Here is a 24,357-nt window from a genome sequence, read left to right as displayed (position 1 = left end):
GTTTTTTGTTTTTTATGTAACCCATGATAGAGTTTTTTGTAATCAATGATTGAATTTTTTGTTATCCATGATGTAATTGTTTTTTTCTTTTTTTGTAATCCACGATCGAATTTTTTGTTTTTTTTTTTTGTAATGCATGATCGAATTTTATGTAATCCATGAACGAATTTTTTGTAATCCATGATAGAATTTTCTGTAATCCATGATCGACTTTTTTGTAATCCATGATCGAATTTTATGTAATCCATGATCGAATTTTTTGTAATCCATGATAGAATTTTCTGTAATCCAGGATCGACTTTTTTGTAATCCATTATCGAAATGTTTGTTTTTTTTACTTGTAATCCATGATCGAATTTTTTGTGTTTTTTTTTTTTTTGTAACCCATGATTGAATTTTTTGTAATATGATCGAATTGTTTTTTTCTGTTCTTGTAATCCACGATCGAATTTTTTGTTTTTTTATGTTTTTTTTTTTTTTTGTAATCCATGATCGAATTTTATGTAATCCATGAGCGAATTTTTTTTAATCCATGATCGAATTTTTTGTAATCCATGATCGAATTTTTAGAAAATTTATGATTTTTTTTTTTTAATCCATGATCGAACTTTTTGAAAATTTGTTAATTTGTTTTTTTAATCTATGATCGAATTTTTTGAAAATTTGCTGTACTTTTTTTTTTTATTTCTTTTTATCCATGATCGAATTTTTTGAAAAATGATGATTTTTCGAAAAGATGTGAAAATCGTGATAAAGTTTTGATTATCATGATGTATTAAACATTTAAACCCAATTTTTAATTTTTATTGTTTGAGTTTGCTGTAAATTTTTTTTTTTTTTTTCCATGATCGAATTTTTTGAAAAATGATGATTTTCCGAAAAGATGTGAAAATCGTGACAAGGTTTTAATTATCATGAGGTATTAAACCATATTTTAAATTTTTATTGTTAAAGTTTTTGTTGAAAAAATTGTATGTTGATGGATTATTTATGCAAAAAAATGCATGTTATTATATTTTCAATACAAAACTTTATTTTTTTTATCTGTTGTTCATGGATTTTTTAGTTGGAATGACTGATGTTAGCCGGCTCTTTGAAGAATTGTTTTTATTATTAATTTTTTAATGCAAAAAATGTATGTTCTTGATAAGTGAGTTGTAGCCATGTTTGGAGCTTGCATTTTGTATTATTCTAAATGTTTGTAATTGATATGTACGAAAATATTATTGTCCTTTTGCAATAACAAATAACAACGAATATGACTACATGAACTACCGCAACATATTATCATTACATATAGTGATTATTTTTCTTTTTGAACTGTCAGGTTAATTTAAACTTTTTACATCTTAATTTATATCGTATATTACTAATTTTATGCTTTATTGTAGTCTATGTATGTTGATATACTTATTCCATGATAATTCTATGTTTATCCTTTTGTGTGATGTAAATTAAATGTTGAATGGCGGTTCATGCAGGAGAAGAACATATCAATATTCGCATATTCATTCAAAAACATGAAAATTCTTAATGGAGTACCCTCATTTTTTATTGAATTCCTAAAAAACAATATTTATAATGAATTTTAATAATTTTTTCGGATTTTTTTGAAGCTTTATTCTGACCGATTCACCCGATTTCGATCCGGATCACCGATTCGCCGATCCGGATCGCCGATTCGCCGATCTGGATCGGTTTTCGAAAAGCTCGATCCGGGTCACGGATCCGGTTTTTAAACCATTGGTAGAAACATTACAGGATGAGAGAGAAAATGTAGAAAAGATAGTGTACGAAAAAGATATGAGAAAGAAAGTGTAGAAAAATTATAGGATGAGAGAGAAAATGTAGAAAAATAAAGTGTAGAAAAAAATATATATGAGAAAGAAAGTGTAGAAAAAAATATATATGAGAAAGAAAATGTAGAAAAATATATATATGAGAAAGAAAGTGTAGAAAAAATACAGAAAAAGTAGAAAGAGAAAGTAAAAAAAATAAAAAAACCAGCTTTTTTCGTATCAGAGCCAGGTTTCGATCCCGGAACCAGTGGGTTTTGTAAAAAAATTACAGGATGAGAGAGAGAAAATGTAGAAAAATAAAGTGTAGAAAAAAATATATATGAGAAAGAAAGTGTTGAAAAAAATATATGTGAGAAAGAAAGTGTCGAAAAAAATATATATGAGAAAAAAAGTGTAGAAAAAATACTAGAAAGAGAAAGTAGAAAAAATAAAAAAACACTCGATCTTGGGACCCGAGGGTTATGAGCCCACCACGCTACCGCGGCTCCACTCGGATTTTAGTTATGAAACTATTACATCTTATTAATATCTAATATTTATTTTGAACACTACTACAGATGTATCAGCTCTATTCTTACTGTTGCAAGCACAATAGCTCTTTAGAAGGGCTTTTCGATCCCAAATTTTTGGAATCCACTTGTGAACCGCCAGATCAGTATTTCTTAATATAAATAAATAGAAAAGAGACGTTGCGTTTCCAAAATTTTAGATCTGAGCATCGAGAAATTGGACAATCCGATCTGATCATCAAGAAATTGGACCGTCACTCTTCAATCTTAGGACTTGTGATAGAGTGCATAATTTTTTTGGTAGTGTTTTCTATATTTTTATTTTTTAAAGGTTTGTTACTAGATTGAGGTTGTACACCCTCTCATTTTGGGTTCCTAAAGACTAGGTACAATTTTTCTCGAGGGACTAAATGGATGATATGCTCTTAAACGATTTTCATATATGATCATCTTTATTCGGCCCCAAGATTATTTTAAAAACATTACCACATTACATGTTTGTTGTGCTTTTGGTATCTTGTTTGTGTTGAAAAATAAATAAAACTATTTGACAATAGCCAAATTAAACAAAACAAAAAAAAAAGAAAAATTATTTTTCCTCTATTTATTAATATTTTTGAGCTTGAGTTTCTTAATTCTCAGTCCCCATGAGAGAAGTTGTTCCTTCTTGCACCACAATATCACAAATCCCCCTCTAGAATGAACTCATGCCCCAATTTCCTATCCATAATAGTACGCAAACCAAAAAAAAAGGCAGAGAGTTCAGCGAAGTTAGCCGTCCTAACATCAGGAGGACCTGCATAAAAAAGAACCACATTTCCATCTCAATCTCGAATCACTCCTCCAAAGCCAAATACACCCGGGTTGCCTATCGAGCTGTCATCGAAAATTAATTTATATACCCCCTATGGCGGTGGCAACCATCTCCCTTTAAGCCTACATTTGGTGAAATTCAAGTGGAATATATCACCTAAAATTCTTCTAACATCTAATTCAATGATATCCAGTCCCCCCGGAGTAATGGAAAGAAAAGACCAAATACAATGCAGAATTCTATCCAAGACCTTTTCACAAGACAAAGTCACCCCTTTGAAGACTCTCTTATTCCTTTCTTTCCAAAATTCCCAAAAAATGACTCCTCTAACAATTTGCCAAGTAATAGCCCCCAGCTTCGGAAGTAGAACCAAGAGGCCCTCTATTATCCCCACTACTGTGAGGGGCATTACCAATGCAACTCCCAACTTCCCGAAAAACCATCTCCAAATATGACTAGCAAATGTACAATGTAGGAATAGATAGTTACCTAACTCCCCATCTGCCTTACACAAGAGGCAAATATTTTGTAAAATCATTTCACGCTTAATGAGATTATCAATAGTAAGCACTCAATCTTGGGCCATCAACCACAAAAATCCTTGAACCTTCAAAGGAAGAGGCCATTTCGAAATCCTAGCAATAATAGGCATAGATCATCTTACCTTATCGTGGAGGAGCAAATAATACATGGATTTAATCGAAAAAAATGTTATTCTTATCCGCCACCTCATCATTTGCATTCAAAGGAATATAAACATCTTTCAGCATCTTAAGAAGCTCAAAAAGTTGAGAGAAGAGCAAATAAGGAATTCTATTATATGGAAGATCTATATTCCATACTATTTGGTCACCTCGGCGAGCATAATTGGCTAAGATAGATGCATCTTGATTAACCACTATTTGAAACATCAATGGGAAAATTAATTTCAGTGGAGAATCCCCTACCCATTTGTGATGTGAAAATGAGATATTACTTCCAATGCCTAGACACCATCTATTATCTATATGGATGAGTCATTTACACAACTGAATAGCCTCCCAATAAACTGACATACTTGAGGTTCCTCTCATTTTCCCTTGCCATGTGTCGAATTTATTAACATTATACTTTGAAATGAGCACCTGATACCAGAGATGGTTTTTGAGAGTTAGACTCCTTCACCACCATTTGCAGAGCAGAGCATAATTAACCAACTTGATCTTTCTGATGCCAATGCCTCCTTCCTCCTTTGGTGTGCAGACCCTATCCCATCACAGAAGGTGAAACTTTTTCTTATCTACGGAAGATCCCCAAAAGAAGTTCCTCATCATAGACTAAATCTTTTTTGTCACCGAAGTAGGGATCTGAAGAATAGACATTAGGTAGATTCACAGATGCACCTCAAAATTCACAGATGCACCTTAAAAATCTATCGGAAATGTTGTTTGAATGTTGAAAAAACCCACTAATCAATCATCTCGGCATTGAGATGTATGAATATGAAAAAAAAAGTTTTTGAGTCCTAGAAATAGCGCATCTTGCAACACATTATCTAGACCATCTACTTTCAAGATTTTCATATATTTATAGATCTACTTGAGTTTAGCCATTTTTAAAATTTAAAATTTTCTCATTAGGTATGAAAATAAAATTTAAGATAATTCTAATAACCTTTTACAACAAAATTACATGTTATGATAAAATTTTAAGGTGCGTCTTAATTGGATTATTTAAGGTTGCAACCTTATAGAAACCACACCTTTAAATAAATTATAACAATATATTTTAGTTATAATATTTAAATAAGGAAATGGTTATATAAGTGCAAGACTCTAAGCAATCAAATTAGGATATACCTCAAAAAGTTCACTAGAAGAAGTTGTTTTGATGCCCTAATATCCTCAAATTGATCATCCCGTCCTCTATGGATATAAAAAAAAAAAAAGATTTCAAGTTTTGGAAATAATGCATCTTGTAATGCATTTTTGGACCGTCAATTTGCAAGATTTTCATAGATCTGCTCGATTTGCACTTTTTTGAAACTTTAAATTTTATATTTAGAGATGAAAATATCTTTTAAGGCTATCACAAAGATTTCCAGTATAGAAACCGCATTTATTGACATTATTTGAAGGTGCACTTTACTTTGATTGTTTAGAACCGCGGTTTATATAAATCGCACCCAATAAATAAGGGTGTTGTTTGTATGAGGCCAATGCTTTAAACAATCAAAATATGGCACACCTTTAAATAGTATTTGAAAACTTATTTTCATCTCTATTAATAAAAATTTAAAATAGTATAGATCAAGTAGATCTATGAACACTTGAAAATCTTGAAAATTTGAGGGTTTAAATAACACATGCACTATTTTCAAAACTTGAAAACTTTTATTTATCATGTTCATATATCTTGAGGTTGAGATGATTGAATTGAGGGTTTTTCAGCTTTGAAACAACAATTTTTTTTAAAGATTTTTTGAAATGCGTCTTAATTTGATTGTTTAGAGCCTCACACTTATATAAATGTATATTTTTAACATACAAAAAACAATTTATAACATAATATTTAAGAGTATAGATTTTATGAGACCCGCCCATACCCATATGTGCAGGACCTCAAAAGATCTATTAAATTTGGTATAGATCTCTATAAAGTTATAACATGAGATATCGGGCTTGACTTTTCTACATACATATCGGTGCCAAATTTAATGGTCATCTACCAAATTTAATGGTGATATGCGTCCTACACAAATCGGTGTGATCCGACCGATCCAACCCGTTATTTTCCTAAGTTCCATTCCATTTCCTCAAAGCAAGTTCAATTCTATTTCCTCTTAAGCATCCTCTCCCCTAGTGCGCAGGCCTGAGAAAAACCCTCTTCGATCAATTAACTCCTCTAATAGTAAGCCCTCTAGGCTTTAACGATACACAACCCAAAATGCATAGAGCTCTTTATATACACAAACCCATGTTCAGTCCTGGCTGATCTCTCTCAAGGTTCTCTAATGGCTTCCTTTCGTCCAGCTTTAAGGACCCTTAGACCAAAGTTGCTGGTTTTACTTTCTGGGTCCTCTGTATTTGGCCCCATATTTCATGATTTTGGAGGAAATTCGAAGTTGGGTGGTCGTATTTCAAACCATTTTTATTGCTCTCAATCTCGCCATTCTAGCAGAGAGACCGTTATAGATTTGAGCCAGTTCCCGCCTGAAAGAATCAGGAACTTCTCGATCATTGCTCATGTCGATCATGGGAAATCGACTCTGGCCGATAGGCTTTTGGAGCTCACTGGAACCATCAAGAAAGGGCTTGGTCAGCCGCAATACCTCGATAAGTTGCAGGTCAGGTGTTTAAGCTTAAAACCCAACTTTTCTTTGGTATTCTCAAGGTATTCTTTCATGGGTTTTGTAGACTTTAGCAGAAGATGGTGAATTGTTTTGATGTTGTTTTATGTTTTAATTAATGTGTGGAATTTTTAGTTTTTACTATACTTCTAGGTTCATTACTTCACTCATTTGTTCATTCTTTTTCCTTTTTTGGGGTGTTAAGTCTGTTTTCTGGTGCTGTGTTCCTTTCTTTTCATCCACACCTTAATATTTTTAAATGTTTAATACATTTATTAATAGGTGAATATTCACAGATCACAATGTAGTGAGTGTTTGTTGTTATTGCAAGCTCTTCGATATCTTCTGCAACTTGTGGGTTTCTTTTCAATATTTGTAATGATTTTTGAGCAATTATTACCACATACTGAAAACGAAATCATAAGCATTCCATTTTTAATGTTGCAAAAAATTCATAATTGGAACCTCACACCCGTTACAGATTGTGGCTTCTATCTTTTTCCTTAGGGTGTAGTCCATTTGGTGGAGCTTCTCCTGCTTTAAATAAATTTTTGGGTTTAAAGTCATTCTTGAGGTATCTGAGTACGTTTACTCTTGTGTATAACCGTGAAGAATTACAAATTAAGTGCTCATTTGGCTCCCCATCACAACTTTAACCCATATTGTAAAGGAGAAAAAGCAAGTCTCTTGATCCGTGTTGATGCATAGGCACCCTGTGACATCTCCCAATTTTCACTTCTATAAAGGTGCATCCTTGTCAAGCTTTCGGGGACTAGAAATGCTATTTCCAAAAAACAGTCTTTCTAATGAACCCGAAATGAAAATAAACTAGAAAATTTTAATCATGGAAAAAATAGTTTTTCTAATGAGCCCTACCACTAAAATTCGTACGTTCCATGAGGAGTGCTGCAAAAGGCCAATTAATTTGAGTTTTTATCCAAACTCATGAAAAAATAAGAGCAGTTCTCAAAACCAGTGAATAAAAACAAGTTTTGAGTTGGAAAAATTCGTCTACATCAACTTGACTAGTTCATTGCCGAGTTTTACAAACGAAAAAACTCAGGATGTGTGTTCTTTATTTACAAGTTTCTACTTCAATTTGACACATAAGTCTCTGCCAATGTTGTAGAATTGTGGTTTAACTCAAGTAACGAGCTAGGTTGTTTCCCCCTATAACAATTTGTTTTTAAAAGTTTCCATGTAAAACTTTGACAAACTTGCCATGTTTTTCCATGTTAAGTTCTTGACTTGGCACGAAGACTCAGTTTGTCATCATCGTCAAATCCTTTTTTCCAACTAATTGGGGTCGGCTACATAGACCTTGGTCTGTCATTCAACTCTATTAAGGGTCATACCCTCATAAGTCCTCGTATATTTTCTCACTAGTAGATTCAGTTTGTATAGTGACCGAATCAGTCACCGGGGTGGTGTTTTTGAAACACTTTTGAAAACCCATTCCCATGGTTGAAGTTCATCATGATAGAAGACAATTTGGAAACAATAATTCCAGACTCGGTTAACACCAGTTTGGCTCAAGTTCAATGGTTGGAGCTCAATTGCAAAGTCCAAATTTTCAATGCACATTTTATCCTAAACTAGGTTTTCGAGTTCTAGACAAGTTAAAAGAAACAGTTACAGCAATGGTCATCATGTCGGACATTTCGCTTGCTAAGAAGAATACATAAAATTGGATTAGTTAACTGATCTGTGTGCACAGCAAGGTGGTTTGTCACCATCAAACAACTTGGCCATGCATGCTGGTTAGTGTGCATGGAAAAACCACTTTTTCGAACTTTGGAGTTTGGATAAAGAAAGACTATTTGCAATCGACCACACTGTCTTGTTACCTGACATTTCGACACTCACAGGCTTGAATCATCGATTATAAACACTCGAAATATTGAAATTTAATTTGAAATACTGGAATCCTATCTGGGCACATTGAATAGATCCTCAATATATATAATAAGAAACATGGTATGCTCCAAATTTATCAGGTTGGCTGTCAATTTTTATTTTCCGGACATTACACCTTCAGGTGGATATTGGTTTAAACTGCTGTATGTATATATATATATATATGAGCAATGATCCAATGCAACGGTTGTATCATAGTATAATGCAACGACACTTCTAGAAAACCATGTTTGTGGTATATGTATGGCCTCAAATTTTGCACACACACTCTCTTCATCTCAATAATCAATCCCCCCAAAAAAAAAAATATTTAATTTGAAGCCTAGATATGGTCAAAATGAGTCCCCTCCAAAAATGAATCCAGACCATTCATTTTGTGAATTTCAAGATCTTAGCCTTTATAAACTCAAAATCATTTTTTTCTTTTTTAACATTTTTCATCTAATGATAATAAAGCCATCCAAAAAAATTGGAAATGAAAAAATTCTTCTAAGGCCTAGATCTAAGCATCTTACCAAAATGAACGGTTTATATTAATTGGGCTAAAAAAATACTTGCAAAGTTGTGTTTTCAATTTTTTCTTTTTTTGTGATTGTTCATTAGAATGAAAAGAGTGTATATTTCAAAATTTGGATCAAACAAATAGCCATAAGAGGGTTTTTTAAGGTTATTGCATCATATTACTATACAACGGTTGCATGAAATCATTGCTCTATATATATATATATATATTGAAGATACTACAAAACGGCTATAGGTGAAAATGAACAGTGATTTCGCCTACCCTCATGACCATCCAAACTTCATTGCACGGTCACAGTTGTCCGGTAGTGTTTCAATTTGCATTTTTTTTTACTAATCGGAATGATCTGAAATTTGGAGTGTTTGTACATCTTAGTGAGATGCACCTAATAAAAATATGAAAAAAATAATTCATAAATATAAATTGACCAAAATACCCCCTAAATTTTTGGGGGTATTTTGGTCAATTTATATTTTACGAATTATTATTTTTTCATATTTTATTAGGTGCGCTTCACTAAGATGTACGTATGCTCCAAATTTCAAATAATTTAGATTTGTAGAAAAAAAATGAAAATTGAAACATTATCGAACAACTGTGACCATCCGATGAAGTTTGGAGGGTAATGAGGGTAGGCGAAATCACTGTTCATTTTCACCTATAGGCGTTGGGAAGAGTTTTCCTATATATATATATATATATATACACACACACACATACATATTCAAGATCTCATTTCGCCCTTGTTGCTGGGTGTTTTAGGAAGAGAAATTTGATTTGCATGTTGTTATATTTGTGCCTTCTCATGATCTCACAAGTGCTAACATGGTTGCTTTATCACATTAGTCCTTAACAACCTCTATCTTTATTATAACATTTTAATACATAGCAGACCTGAAAGCGAAAATTATGAAATCCAGTCCTTTATAAATTTCGTCTTTTGCCACTCATTTTAAAGATTACATCCTCATAAATGATATTTTATTGCTTTAGCCATTGTGGACTGATTAGCTTTTCTTTCCATCTCCAGGTGGAGAGAGAAAGAGGGATCACAGTTAAAGCCCAAACAGCTACCATGTTTCACAGGCATAACCTCGATTCAGATAAACCTTCTCTATCAGAAGCACCCAATTTCTTACTTAACCTAATTGATACACCAGGCCATGTGGATTTCAGCTATGAAGTGTCAAGGTCCCTTGCAGCTTGCCAAGGTGCACTTTTGGTAGTGGATGCAGCTCAAGGGGTCCAAGCCCAAACCGTTGCCAACTTTTACCTTGCTTTTGAGTCCAACCTCACTATAGTCCCTGTTATAAACAAGATTGATCAGCCAACTGCTGATCCAGATCGTGTAAAAGCTCAATTGAAATCCTTGTTCGATCTTGACCCAAAAGATGCTCTTCTAACCAGTGCCAAGACTGGTCAAGGCCTTGAACAGGTTCTCCCTGCTGTTATAGAGCGAATACCTTCCCCTCCTGGAATTACAGACTCCCCCCTACGAATGCTTTTGTTGGATTCTTACTATGATGAATATAAAGGAGTGATTTGCCATGTTGCAGTAGTTGATGGTGCTCTTCGTAAGGGGGATAAGATTGCATCAGCTGCTACTTCCCAGGTCTTTGAATCTCTCTCTCTCTCTCTCTCTCTCTCTCTCTCTCTCTCTCTCTCTCTCTCTTCTAGTGCCTGGAGCACCTGTATAAATCACCTGGTCGCTCCAGAAAGTTAGAATCTCAGAACAGTTCTTAGGGATTGGTCTTTTCTTTAAATGACTATTTTTTCTGTAGTTAGAGGTACTGCAGTAGCATCTTCATATGTGGAATAAACTAGGGTTGGAATAGTCATTTCAAAAGAACTTGATTGGTCCAGGTTGAAAGTCCAAGTTTCTGGTGCCTCTGCATGAATAATGGAAATATTTTAGGCAATGTTTTCCCCTTTTTTAAATTTGTTTGTATGACATTTTGTAGCCCAACCCATTGTGAATCAAATAATTATATACAACAAGCTCATAATCGTATCTACAGGTTTATGAAGTTCTGGATGTTGGTATTATGCATCCTGAACTTAAGGCCACTGGTGTGCTCTTCACTGGGCAAGTGGGTTATGTTGTTACTGGCATGCGCTCAACCAGGGAGGCACGTGTAGGGGATACACTGTATCATGCCAAGAGTGTCGTTCAGTCTCTTCCTGGTAATAATGTCTATGTTCACCTTTTCGCCATTTTACTTTAGCAAGTAAAACGAATATAGGAAAATTATGGATACCTCCCCCCAAAATGAACTTTGTAGACATTCTATCCCCCAATACTTTTAGTATCACACTCATAACCCAGTAAGTGGCTTTTCTTGCTTTTACCCCGAATCAAAAAGTCAATGTTTTAAAGACTAAACTACCCTTCCCAATTCTTACCCTATCCATTGAATCTCTCTCTCTCTACTCGCCCTCTTTCTCCATCTACCCGCCCTCTCTCCACCTGCCCTCTCTCGTTCTCTCTCCCTACCGATCCTCTCTCTCTACCTGCCTTCCCTCGCTCTCTACCTGCCTCCCCTCTCTCTCCGCCCAATATCAGTCTCGCTCTACCCAATATTACTCTCTCTCTCTCCGCCCAATATTCGTCTCTCTCACTCTCTCGTGTTGAAAAAATGCGGTCCGGCACAAAAGTGCGACGGACCAGCCTTTGGCTTCTGGAAATCCATAAGCCTCATGACCGGTCAGGCATACACTAGTCACGAGGCTTTTGGATTTCTAGAGGCCGGTCTAGCACACTTTTGTGCCGGACCGCATTTTTTCAACACGAGAGAGATAGGGTGGGTGGCGAGAGAAAAGAAAGAGAGGGCGGGTAGAGAGAGAGAGAGATTTAATGGGTAGGGTGAGGGAGGGGAAGGATAGTTTAGTCATTAAAATTTGACTTTTGAACCGAGGGGGGGGGGGGGGGGGGGGGGGGGGGGGGAGGGGTTAAAAGCAAGAAAAAACAGTAATTAAGGGATAGATTTTTTTTAAAAATGTAAAAACAGTAAGAAGCGTTGTCCAAATTCAAGCAACTGAGCTGAGAGTATCAATTCATTTGCAGCTAATATCGTTTTACTTTAACTTATCGTATAAGAAAAGTATAATATGAGACCATTTATCTTTGGTACAAGGGGGTCCCAATTAATCTTAATCATTAGATGTGAAATTAGTTGGTTGCATTTATTCCAATGCCCTAGCTCAAACTTCAACAGAAATTCTCTCGAATTTTGTGGCGCATCCAAGCTATCTGATTTCACATTGGATGATTGTAAGTAATTGTGACCTCTTTTGTATCAAAGGTAAATGGTCTTATTGTATACAATCCCTATCATATAAGTCATTTGTGCTATATGATTTGGGTTTTTTAAATTATGTAGTCAACCTTCCATCATGTTAGTCATTATGCTTCTGTAACCATCTATATTTTAGTATCACAATGTCTTATATACGACCTTGGAAATGGTTACCTTCTAAAATTCTTTGAAAAATTAAGGACCAACCAAAACTGAGGCTGCACAATTGTAATCAGAAGATGAACGTGTGCAAACACATTTGACATTCTTTCAATTTTGTATTTTTACTGTAACATTATCTTTTGCCACTGCATTTTGGTCCAAAGATACTGCTAAATATTAGAGCAACCATTTTTATGGTTTCTATGTTTATTGTCATGGTAGAATAGGTACACATATCATAGTGAGTGCTTGCTTTCATTTTATCATTGTCCTGTCCCATGTGAATTATATCTTACAGGTTTTAAGCCGGCAAAGCATATGGTGTTTGCTGGGATCTATCCTGCCGATGGTTCTGATTTTGATGCCCTGAACCATGCTATTGAGAGATTAACATGCAATGACGCGAGTGTTTCTGTTGCTAAGGAGAGCAGCACAGCACTTGGCCTAGGCTTCCGGTATTGTTTGATCTTTGTTAATGTTGGACCATTTATAGGAAGAAATGGTTTCAGAAGCTTGCTAGTCTTCTGTCTTCATGGTGCATGAGAATCGGAAAGTATCCTATCTGACAATGGGAAACCATATTCATTGGGTCGTCAGCACCCAATGAAATGAGCCTTGGACAGAAAGTGAGGGGGTCATGTCCTGTTCTGGTGCTCTCTCCCCCATCCTCTCTCCATCATCGTCCATCTTTGCTAAGACAGTGGGACCCCTTGGCCCCAATGGATGTTCTGTGGTTTCCCATAGTCCATTTGATTATTGGTATCCTATTTTCTGTAAGAACTAAAAAATGGTTCTGGTTTATTTGGCACGAACCTGTTCCTTGAGGAATAAGGATTACTAATATTTATTGTTTACACAGGTGTGGCTTCTTAGGATTACTTCACATGGATGTCTTTCATCAGAGGCTAGACCAAGTATGCTTTAGTACTTCTCGGGCTCTTCTCTTTGAGAAAAAGTAAATAATCATTGTCTAGAGCACTTCATTCCAACAAACTGGAATCGGAAGAACTTAAGGCCTTATTTCTTATAAGTGATGATTCGTTGAAAACAGGAAATGATAAGATCTGAGACAAAAAAAGGTTAAGAGATTGATGGTTTCTATGCCATGTTATTCTCTGAAGTCCTTACAATGATTGTAAATAACAGGGTTTCTTCTTTGTAGAACTTGAAATTTTGAAATATAACTATGACCTTTTTGTAGTGAACATGAGAAAATGACTACTAGTATCTAGGAAAATTTGGCAGACCATAATGACAAGAGCAACTTTGGTGTCATTTACTGTTCATCTTTTAAACCTCCTTTTAGTGTATTACCATTACTTTTGGGTTGGAGGGTGGGGTTTGTTCTTTAATTTTCCTAGGTCATGTAGGAAAATTCAAAGAAACCACTAAAATTAGTAAGAAAACGTGCCAAAACAAAAGCAAAATTTGGATAAATCCTAAGGTTTCCTCCTCACCCCAAGCTAGGATTTTAAAAGCCTAAGCTTTTCTTTCTTTTTCAATTATGAAAATCACATGGAATGACCCCTCAAGGCCCTATCGTCTCATATATATTATAATTTAATATTCAAAGATATTAAATGTCCATACAATAATTACAATGACTCAAAAAGTGCTAACATAAACAAAAAATTTGTATAACAAATTTACCCCTGTGAACTGTAACCTGTGAACAGTGCCAATGAATGGTACCTATGAACAATGTTCATGAATACTAACTAGTAAATAATAAATAAAAATAGAAAAAGAAAAACCCTTGAATCCCTAAAAAAATCTAAAAACCCGAAATATGAAATCTAAAAGTAAGATTAATATATACATCTTTTAAAATTGAATAAAAACTAAAAATAAGAATAGTTTTGTCTTGCATCGTTCTCCCTTGATTGGAGAAAACTAGTCGTCGAGTTTTGAATTTAGCATCAAAACCAAGGAATTGATACAAACTTATCAAATTCGGTTATCCTTGAAATTGCTTTGAAAATTGAATAAGAATCTTCAAACGCAATTTTTCGGTATTTGGAGGCTTTCTCGACATCTATTTCATTACTTGCTAAAACCAGAGCCACAATTTGTGGTTTGAGTCGACCACACTTCCACTGTGCTATTCTGATTGCAATGCCCTAAATCTCTTGAATACTCCACCTTGTTGATATCCTTGAGATCTTCAAAGGCTATGATTTTGATCAGTCCCCCTATGGCCTTCTCTCCATATTCTTCATGAGAAGGATCCTCTTTCGAAACATCTGTATCTATATCTTGATCCTTATCATAGATCAGATCTCGTAAGAGATCTTGTTGTTCATTTGCATAAATATTAAAGATTGATGGCAAATTCCAATCTACAACCTGCTGATATTTTTACAACCTATGTCAAAATAAAAAAATGTCATCCTTCAAATTGAAAACCCTGGAGTGATGTTCCCCACATTTAGATCTTCTATTGTTTTCCTCTTGACTCGACTCTTCATGTGGAGTACAGAGGTAAAAAGGGCTGTGTTGTGCTTGACATCTTCTTGGGCAGGAAGATCACTGTCTTGCCCATGAATGATGCTGGCAAATTGCTGCACCAGCTGCTGAGTTGACCTTTTAAGTTCCTCAATTTCTTCATCTCTCGGACCACGAAGTGGGTCTACAAAAAAAAATCTCCCCTCCCATGGCCCCTTCTCGCCTCCATGGGTTCACCAAAATCACAAACCCTAAGCAAAGGATCAACAAAAAAACTGCTGAAATGAACAAGATCTAGGTTGATTTGGCAAAACTTGAGCCAAAATCAGCAAACCCTAAACCCAGTTGTAACTTCTAGGCTTCGTTGTTGAAGAAAACTATAACTCTAATACCAAATTGATGTAGGGAAATTTAAAGATAGCAGTAAAATCATCAAGAAAACATGCCAAACACAAGCAAAATTTGGAAAAACCCTAAGGTTTCCTCCCCACCCTAAGTTAACGGCTCTAAATGCCTAAGCTTTTCTTTCTTTTTCAATTTTGAAAATCACGTGGAATGACCCCTCAAGGCCTTACCACCTCTTTTATATTATAATTTAATATTCAAAGATATTAAATGTCCTTACAATAATTAAAATGACCCAAATATCCTAACTTAAACACAAAATTCTTAATGACAAATTTACTCCTATGAACAGTAAGTAACACATGAATAGTAACTATGAACAATAGATGTGAATAGTAACTAGTGAATAGAAAATAAAAATACAAAAAGAAAACCCCTATAATCCCTAAAAAAGCTTAAAAACCCTAAAAGTAAAACCTAAAACTAAGATCAAAATATACATCCTTTATAGTTGAATAAAAATTAAAAATAAAATTAATTTTGTTATGCATCACGAGGTTGATTATGTTTTATCGAACTTATGAAGGTGGTTTGAATTGTCCATAAGCTGGGAAATGTGTGTCCAAAAGCTTTCAATTTCAAGTGCTTTCCTTTCAGCAATTCATGTTGGGAACCTGATATTTTATACACCTTACAGGAGTATGGAGCCCGGGTTATTTCTACTACCCCAACAGTGCCTTATATTTTTGAATATTCAGATGGAAGGTATGTCCATATACATATGCAACTTAAGCATGATGCTTTATAACACCTTGCTTACCAATTTAAAAAAATTTACTGTTTGATATAGGACGTGCAGTTACTCACATTTAAGCTTTGTTTCTCTGATTAGATACATCTTTTCTACCAATTATAAAATAAATAATGTCTTGTTTAGCAAAGAAGATGTGCAGAACCCTGCTGCATTGTCTTCAAATTCTGGAAAACGTATAGTGGCATGTTGGGAGCCATCAGTAATTGCTACGATCATTATCCCTAGTGAGTAAGCTCTGATTCCTTGTTTCATTTCTCTTCTTTCTTCATGCCTTCTTAAATTTACTTGGCTTGTCCAAACTATGTTTCATTTCAATGGTCTTTTGTTTTCATTCTCTTTTCTTTGTTTCATTCTATATGTTCCATTTGTGCTTGGAACTTTGTCTCTGCAGGTTGGCATTTGGCACATTAACCTCCATGTTGTATATGTGGGATTTCACTTGATAAGATACTTTGTACACCGCAATATTAATTCTCATATTACATCTTAATATTATGTACCTTTAGATATGTAGGGCCTGTTATTACCCTTTGCTCAGAAAGGAGAGGAGAACTACTGGAGTACTCATTTATCGATAGGTGAACCTTCTCTAGAAACTCTCTTCTTCTTCTTACTCTCTCTCTCTCTGTGTGTGCATGCGTGATTATTTTGGTTTTCTGGGGGAGTTGTCAAAATTGAATTATTCTTTGGGATGGAACTATTGATGAATTATATTTTGTCATTGGTATTCTTCATGCAGTCAACGAGCCTTCATGAAATATCGGTTGCCACTGAGGGAGATTGTTGTGGATTTCTATAATGAGTTGAAGAGCATAACATCCGGTTATGCCTCATTTGACTACGAGGATGGAGAGTAAGTTTGGAGTTCTCTAACTGTAATGTTTGTGTTGGAACATTTGTCATACTTAAAAAAGGGGTTTGTATACTAGAAGACCCTTTACTTTTGTTTCAAGGAGGTCATAATCACCTTTAGCCATTTGATGTGAAATCCGACAGCTTAAAATTTACCATTTGAAAAATTGTATTTTGGACTTTTTGCTATTAAATGACACACCCCAGCCACTAGATATCACATCTAATGGTCTTTACTGATTGATACTTCCTTATACCAAAAGTTAATAGCTTATTGTATACATTTTCTGTCTTGCTTATCTTTGGTATGACGAATATTTGGCATTTGAGTTCATGTGGCTCACATTGTGCAGAATATAAAATTATCCTTTAGCAGCCTCACCAAAAGTTGTTTCTTTTTTCTCGAATATTATTTCATGATTTTGTTGAAACAGGTATCAAGTTTCAGATCTAGTGAAGCTTGACATACTTCTTAATGGTCAAGCAGTTGATGCTATGGCCACCATTGTTCATAAACTGAAGGCACAAAGAATTGGTCGGGAACTGGTGGATAAGCTTAAGAAGTTCATTGATAGGTCTTTTACTACAATAACCTCAAGATACACCTCGATGCATGCAAGTTTATTCATTATCGTTGCCTCTCTCTCTCTCTTTCACACTCACACACACACATACACTCATACGCACACACACACACACTCATACACACACATACACACGCGTGTGCACGCACACACAAACAAACAAACTACTGGGCTCAACATTCAGTCTAGTGAATGCAAGTTGTTTGAATATCATTGCTCTCTCTCTCTCTCTCTCTCTCTCTCTCTCTCTCTCTCTCTATACTAGGCCCAGCACGCATGAATGCAAGTTATCACGGTGTTGTTATTCCTCTCCCCCTCTCTCTCTCTACTAGGCCAGCATGCATGAATGCAAGTTATCCCAGTGTTGTTATTCCTCTCTCTCTCTCTCTCTCTCTCTCTCTCTCTCTCTCTCTCTATACATTTATGCGCACCTTAGCACACATATGATGCCCTCTCAGTCTCGGCCTTTATACATTTGTGTAAAGATATGGACATTGCTGTGGCATCACTTTTGTGCTTTCTGATATGTTTTTGAAGTATCAGACATGGCTATTGCACCCATTTTTAAAAATGCACATGCTTGTGCAGGTTTGCAACACTTCCCCTTTGTTATTGTGATCATGCTAAAACATGTCTAATGAAATTTACAGGCAAATGTTTGAAATAACCATCCAGGCAGCTATTGGATCGAAGGTCATTGCAAGGGAAACGTAAGACATACTTCATTTTGCTCTTTAATGTTAATTTGGAGAAAATCGATGACAATTTAGAGATATGCATAGAATAAATCTGATTTTCCCCCTTTTTTAGGCTTTCGGCTATGAGGAAGAACGTGCTCGCGAAATGCTATGGAGGCGATGTTACGAGAAAAAGGAAGCTTTTGGAAAAACAAAAGGAGGGAAAGAAGCGAATGAAGCGAGTAGGTTCGGTTGACATTCCACAGGAGGCATTTCATGAACTGCTCAAAGTCTCTTGAATTGGTAACCCCAATATTGTGCTGTAATAATTGGAAAAAATTATGTGCTTTTCTTTGTGAGAACAATAGCTTAAATTTTTTTATTTTCTTTTCTAATAATAGTCAGGAATTTTGTTAATTATTGTAAAAGAAAAATGGGTACTTGGTATCTAATGAAAAATTTTGGATTTTAAGTGGGCTTTTTATGCATAATGACAGTGTATATAGCCTCTTCTTAAAAAATGTATATTTGAGGTGTATAGACTCAGTTTGTTTGTGTCAGAGAGAGAGAGAGAGAGAGATTTCTTCAGGCTTGAGAAACTTTTCCATTGTATATTGTGTTGCTGGTAATTTCTTCAAAATAAATCGGAGTGTGGCAAAAAGTGAATTGGTGGGGGAAATTACAGAATTTGGTGGGGAAGATATATAGTGGGGAGATTCATTGATGAAATTTTATATTTAGGAGATGGGAAAATATTCTATAAGCCAAAGGGTTCATATATACAATACAACTGGAGCTTGAAAACACAGTCAGGAGGGCTTTCATGGGCTAAAATTTTGATTCCAAATAATCTAAAAAAATAAAATTTGAGTTCTTGGAGGCTTAGATACATTGTGATGGCTTGTCATTATAAAAAATGGCATATTCATCTGTAATTATTATTATTAGTTTTTTACAAGGAGACTATTTATTTTTAATACAAGGCAGTCATAATCACTTTTATCAAGTATCTATTTGTCTAGAGTCAAAGTTCAAAGTAAAAATTTTTGAGTCTCGTGGCACACCCTAAGGTGCTCAATTTAACATCTATTAACTATGAGTAACTATGATTTATTTGTAACAAAAATAAATGGTTTTGAAATATATTAATTCCTTTAAATATGGATGAAGTTTATGTAGGGCTTAGGATTTAAGAAAACAAAATAAAGCCTCACCTCAAATCCTCATGCGAATAGCACTTTGGGCATTGGAAATTTTATGATGGTTCTAAAATCAATTTCTAACACCAACAATAAAATTTGAATCTAAAAAAAATAGTATATATCTTGCAGATCTGTGAACGCCTTTTTTAGGGTGAAATGGACGATCTAGATGATTTATTGCAATAATTTGTAGAACTTTTTTTAGGGTGAAATGGATGGTCCAGATGATTTATTGCAATATACACTATTTATAGAACTTGAAATTCTAATTTTTTTTTTCACAACCACAACGTAATTTTTGAAAAGTTTTGAGGTGAGGCTTTACTTATTTTGATAGGGCTGATCAAACCGTTTTCCTTTTTGGGGTCCAATGGATCCCTACTTTCCAACACCAATACAGTATGGGAAGATATTTTGTAGGCAGTTGCATGAATTTGAAGTAATCAATAAAAGCCAACAAAACATGTCAAATCGCTTAACAAAACCATGTGAAATAGCGTAGCCAATGAAACAACTCAACTGATTTTTATGTCGTATTGCATACTCTGATGAGCATGTTATACACTTGCTCTCTTGGGCGAAAGAGCTACTAATGATGCGAAATTTTGGAATTTACTTTAAAATGGCTAATGAGTGTTTTCAAATAAAAAGAAAATTTGAATATTGAGTTTTTGAACACTTAGATTTGATTGTCACAAAATTAGATTTTTTAAAGCTTTTTTTTTTACATGTATATGTAAAATGTGTAAGATTTGTATTGGGTTGGTCATGCTGTGTATATAAGCTTCAAAACCCGATGGGTTGATTTTTGGTAAATAAAAAGTGAGAATAAACAAACAACAAGCACGAAAGACAAAGTTGAAAAATAATATAAAAGGATTACTAGAATTTTATGTGGTTCGCCCCCAAAGGGCTATATCTATGGGCATGACAAACTGAATCCATTATACTGATGAGAGTACATAATAGGTTTTGGGGTACAAAGGTATCGTACTAACTACAATAATATGAAGTCGAACAACCCTTGGAACTACTCTTTATTTTCTTTACTCCTAGCTACCATTACGGAGCACACCAAATCGATATGCGAGAGTAATAAGAAACGACCGTCTTCATTCAAAATGTTCATGAGAACTGCGTCTTTATAAGAAACAACCATTTATCTCTATACGAGGCATAGACAAATTGTTTATCTCACTAGAAGCTCATTTCTCTCTCTAGAAGCTACTTCAGATGCTCCTTCTTTGTATAGGAGGCCCTTGCCTGTCTCTAGAGAAGTCCACCTTTCCCCTAAGGCGATGGTGCAAAATGCTTCACTCTCTTATTTTATCTTATATAAGATTATCAATCATATAACAAATAGAAATCATTATCATATTAGGGAATATTTTTATTTTCTATGTAATTTAGCTTCTTAGAAACAAGAGATTTCACATCCTACAAAAATAGAAATCTCAATAAATATGAAAACTCATCGATATCAATCCCAATAATATAGGATTTTTTTTGGGAGGTGTTTTTTTATATCACCATATCCAACAGGTCACTAAGTTGAAGGGTTTGCATCTCCAGAATTAATAAATGGAAAATAAGCTTATGCGAGTTACATTTTATTGGGAATAAATGTACTGCATCCTGATTTCTATGGCCTTGAGATGAACTGAGGCCAAAGGTCCACTTAGGCAACTTTGAAATAGCACTTCCACTAGGCCATAGGGGTCGCAACGCGTCGGGCTGGGTCTTAATCCAGCACGAAAATGTATTATGGGACCTGAACCTAGACCCGATTGGACTTGAAGTCACAGGACTCGGACTGGAAAATATAATGTGGGAACCAAATCCAGATCCCGATTGGATCTGATCGGACCCGATTCAAAAATTAAAATATATGTCTTTAAATGTGGAAAAATTTTATATAAGATTGCAACCTTAAAATGTATAATTAAATATGTGCCTCAAAAAACCATCGGCAAAAGTTGTTTTAATATTAAAAAACCCTCTAATTAAGCATCTTGACATTGATATGTATGAATATGAAAAAAAGAAAAGAAAAAAGAATTTGCGTCCTAAAAATAAGTACATCTTGCAACACTTTATCCAGACCATCCATTTTCAAGATTTTAATATGTTTATAGATTTACTTGATTTTAACCATTTTTTTTAGTTTAAAATTTATAATTAGATATGGAAATAGATTTTGAGATAATATATTATGATAAACTTTGGAGGTGCGTCTTAATGGATTTAAGGTTTCAACCTTATCGAAACCACACCTTTTAAATATATTTAACTATTTTTCATATATTAGGATACAAAAATATATGTGGACCCCGAACCTAGAAATAGTTTTGGGTCCAAGATTTGGACCTAGACCCAACCTAACGGGTCCAAATTTTAGACCTATACTTGGACTTGGGTTGAGTCTACACTTCGAGGTCCCGGGGTTGGGTCCGGGTCCATTGCCAACCCTTAGCGCCTAGATGCTTTGGGCCAGGTTGAGCAGTCTCGGCCACCAGGCTAGGCTTAGGCCATGGCTTGCCTGTTGCTAGTCCCTCTAGAAAGTGTTTAAAGTAGTATTATTTTTGCTCACCACTATTATGGATGGGCTCATATGCCCTTAACATGGAAGGTTGTGTTGGAATTCTCACATCACCCTAGCCATCTGAAAACGATTGTAGAAACGGGTCGGGTTGGGTCAAACCGGAACTGGACCCGACCCAAAAATTAAAATATCTATGTATTTCATATATTGGGACTAAAAAAATATTATCGGACCCAGACCTATAGTGTTCAAATCCAAGATTTGAACTTGGACCCGATCCGTTGGATTCAATTTTTGAACCTATTCTTGAACCCAAATCAAGTCTACCCCTCGGGTCCCGGGTCGGTGTGGGTCCATTGCCACCCTTAATCCTCAGCTCAAAAATAAAAAAATATTGTCATCTTCGAGTGGATTGTGGAGTTCCCTACACAAAACTATTATTGCAGCTTATTGGGATGGGAAAAATAGTTTTTTTAAAAATTATTATTATTAACATTAAATAGGTTTTTAAAGTCTGGTAGTGCTGGCATGGGTCTCCATCATCACAAGTAAAAAACATGAGATCCACCCTAGAACTCCAAAACTCAAGTTTAATTTTATTTTTTTTTATAGATTGAGGGTTCAAAAACTATTTTTAATGTGCAAGTCTAAAAAAAAAAAAGACTAATTGAGATCCACTGAAATGGATAGTCTAGATTGTATAGAGATAACATTACGTTAGAACATTTTTAAAGCTTCAAATCCATTTATTTTTTCATGATCTTAATCATGAATATCAAGATTTCTAAGTCATTAAGAATTGAAATATGGAGATATGAGGGAGTGTACAAATGTTTGATTAAAGCCCCCACACCTTGTCAATTACTTTCCCTTTAAAGTTCTGCATCAATCCCTGAGAAGTGGAGTTTCATGTGGGGAAAAATTTACCGGCTAATGGTCCTATACCAGATTCTTATTTCTTGACTGAAATAAGAATTGCATGCGTAATGATTTACATGCGATCCAAACGAGCCCTTAATGTGTGCATGCGAACGCCTTGTGTATCCATGCATGTTTTCTTTGGATGAGTGTATAGTGATTTAAGTTCTTAGGAACCCAAATTCTTTTCCCTTTTCTATAAATTCTATCTGGTGATTTTAAAGTGGATTTCAAAATTCAAGTTGAGTACATTTGGCATAATTTTGCGGGGCATAGTGTATGCCTCCTTCTCGGAGTATAAAAACAATTGAGGAGGACTCTTTGATCTAAAATTTTGGGATCCACTTTAGAAGTTTCAGATGATTAATTTTAAAGAAATAAATTTTGAATTTTGAATTTTTAAACACTTAGATATAACTACCCTAAACTGGGACGGTTTTTGTTTAATTTAATAAGGTTATTGCATTCAGGCATATACATAGTGTGTTTGAACCTTTTTTTTTTTTCTTTTTTTTTTTTATGCTTGGTTGATAAGATATATCTCCAAAATTTGTGGTCCCACAAGTACTCCTAGCTCTTGTTTTACTTTGCGGAGTTAAGGGAGGAAATGCTCCCATAAGACCCGGAAATCTTCTAAATTTTCATATTGAGAAAAGGAAAAAATTTATGTAAAGTTGCAACTTTACATGTAGAATTAGAGATTCACCTCAAAAATCTATCGGAAAAGATTGTTTTAATGTTGAAAAACTCTCTAGTCGATCATCTTGACAACGATATGTATGAGTATAGATAAAAAAAAAGATTTAGTCCCAAAAATAGTACATCTTGCAATGCATCATCTAGACTGTCCATTTGCAAAATTTTCATATGTTTATAGATCTTAATTTGAAGCATTTTTGGACTTTAAAATTTTATAATTAGATATGTAAATAGATTTTGAGATAATCTTAATAATTCTTTACATCAAAATTAGATGTTATGATAAAATTTGGAGATACGCCTTAATTAGATTATTTAAGGTTGCAACCTTATAGAAACCACACCCTTGAGAAAATCCTCCTAAATATGTTTTTTGACATATGAGATTGCATGAACAATTATTTAGTTGATTAGTTATAAAGCACCAAAGGTGTTGTGGTCATCGGGTTATGAGTTTATGACCATCCATCAGAGATCTTTGACGGTGGTGGTGTGAGAATAGTCTGCAAGCTGTGGAAAAATAGAATGTTCACCTGCTTCAAATAATCACCGTTCAAAAATAAATGATTCAACGGTGTTGACCCTGTATAGCCATCTTATTCACCATATCATATGGTGCACAACATATATTTCCCAATTAGTGTTTTTAAAACCCACATATTTGGGTCCGGAATTTTCAATCGAGATTGAGAATCAACGGGATATAGCCCAATTTTTCAAAAATAACGTTTTTTATTTTTTTTATTTTTTTATTTTTTTTTAAGTTTATCTAATATTTTTTTAAAATCTTTTTAAATCCTCCTATAGACCTTTATTTTAATTTAAATTTTAATTTTTTTAGATCAACGATCCGATCCAACGATCTGAGTTTTGAAACACTTCCGAATGCAGAGATGCAATCGCCTTTAATGAAAGTTTGTCGGTGTCGCTT

General features: G+C 34.5%; 1 protein-coding gene across 11 annotated transcripts; it reads left to right on the top strand.

The window, feature by feature from the left end:
- The first annotated feature begins 5,793 nt into the window (after window positions 1-5,793).
- LOC18431972 (Small GTP-binding protein) lies at window positions 5,794-18,601 on the top strand. Of its 11 annotated transcripts, none has more exons than XR_016056450.1 (12): window positions 5,794-6,447; window positions 9,921-10,502; window positions 10,909-11,074; window positions 12,647-12,803; window positions 13,208-13,262; window positions 15,836-15,903; window positions 16,076-16,176; window positions 16,459-16,530; window positions 16,692-16,805; window positions 17,239-17,379; window positions 18,039-18,098; window positions 18,199-18,601. XR_016056450.1 is itself a non-coding variant. In XM_088868293.1 (12 exons), exons 1-12 carry the CDS (start codon window positions 6,115-6,117, stop codon window positions 18,362-18,364), a joined length of 2,019 nt encoding a protein of 672 aa, XP_088724419.1. In that variant the 5' UTR covers window positions 5,794-6,114; the 3' UTR covers window positions 18,365-18,601. The 11 variants fall into 11 exon arrangements, 3 of the variants coding, with proteins under 3 accessions (XP_088724419.1, XP_088724420.1, XP_088724421.1); XR_016056451.1 differs by having other exon boundaries at window positions 17,239-17,419; XR_016056449.1 differs by having other exon boundaries at window positions 16,344-16,530.
- Window positions 18,602-24,357: the final 5,756 nt, after the last annotated feature.

Source organism: Amborella trichopoda, chromosome 5 (genome assembly GCF_054954075.1).
Source record: "Amborella trichopoda isolate Santa Cruz 75 chromosome 5, AtrichopodaSantaCruz75HAP2 v2.0, whole genome shotgun sequence".
Taxonomy (NCBI): Eukaryota; Viridiplantae; Streptophyta; class Magnoliopsida; order Amborellales; family Amborellaceae; genus Amborella; species Amborella trichopoda.
The sequence above is the reverse complement of the archived record's forward strand: the minus strand, read 5'-3'. Positions and strand labels throughout refer to the sequence as shown.

What these genes read in the sequence shown, in the direction of transcription:
- LOC18431972 (XM_088868293.1), top strand. Translation starts at nt 6,115, where the DNA reads ATGGCTTCCTTTCGTCCAGCTTTAAGGACCCTTAGACCAAAGTTGCTG. An exon ending in ACGATCATTATCCCTAGTGA is followed by an intron (nt 16,181 to 16,458) that starts GTAAGCTCTGAT and finishes ATGTACCTTTAG; the next exon opens with ATATGTAGGGCCTGTTATTA. An exon ending in CTTAAGAAGTTCATTGATAG is followed by an intron (nt 17,380 to 18,038) that starts GTCTTTTACTAC and finishes TGAAATTTACAG; the next exon opens with GCAAATGTTTGAAATAACCA.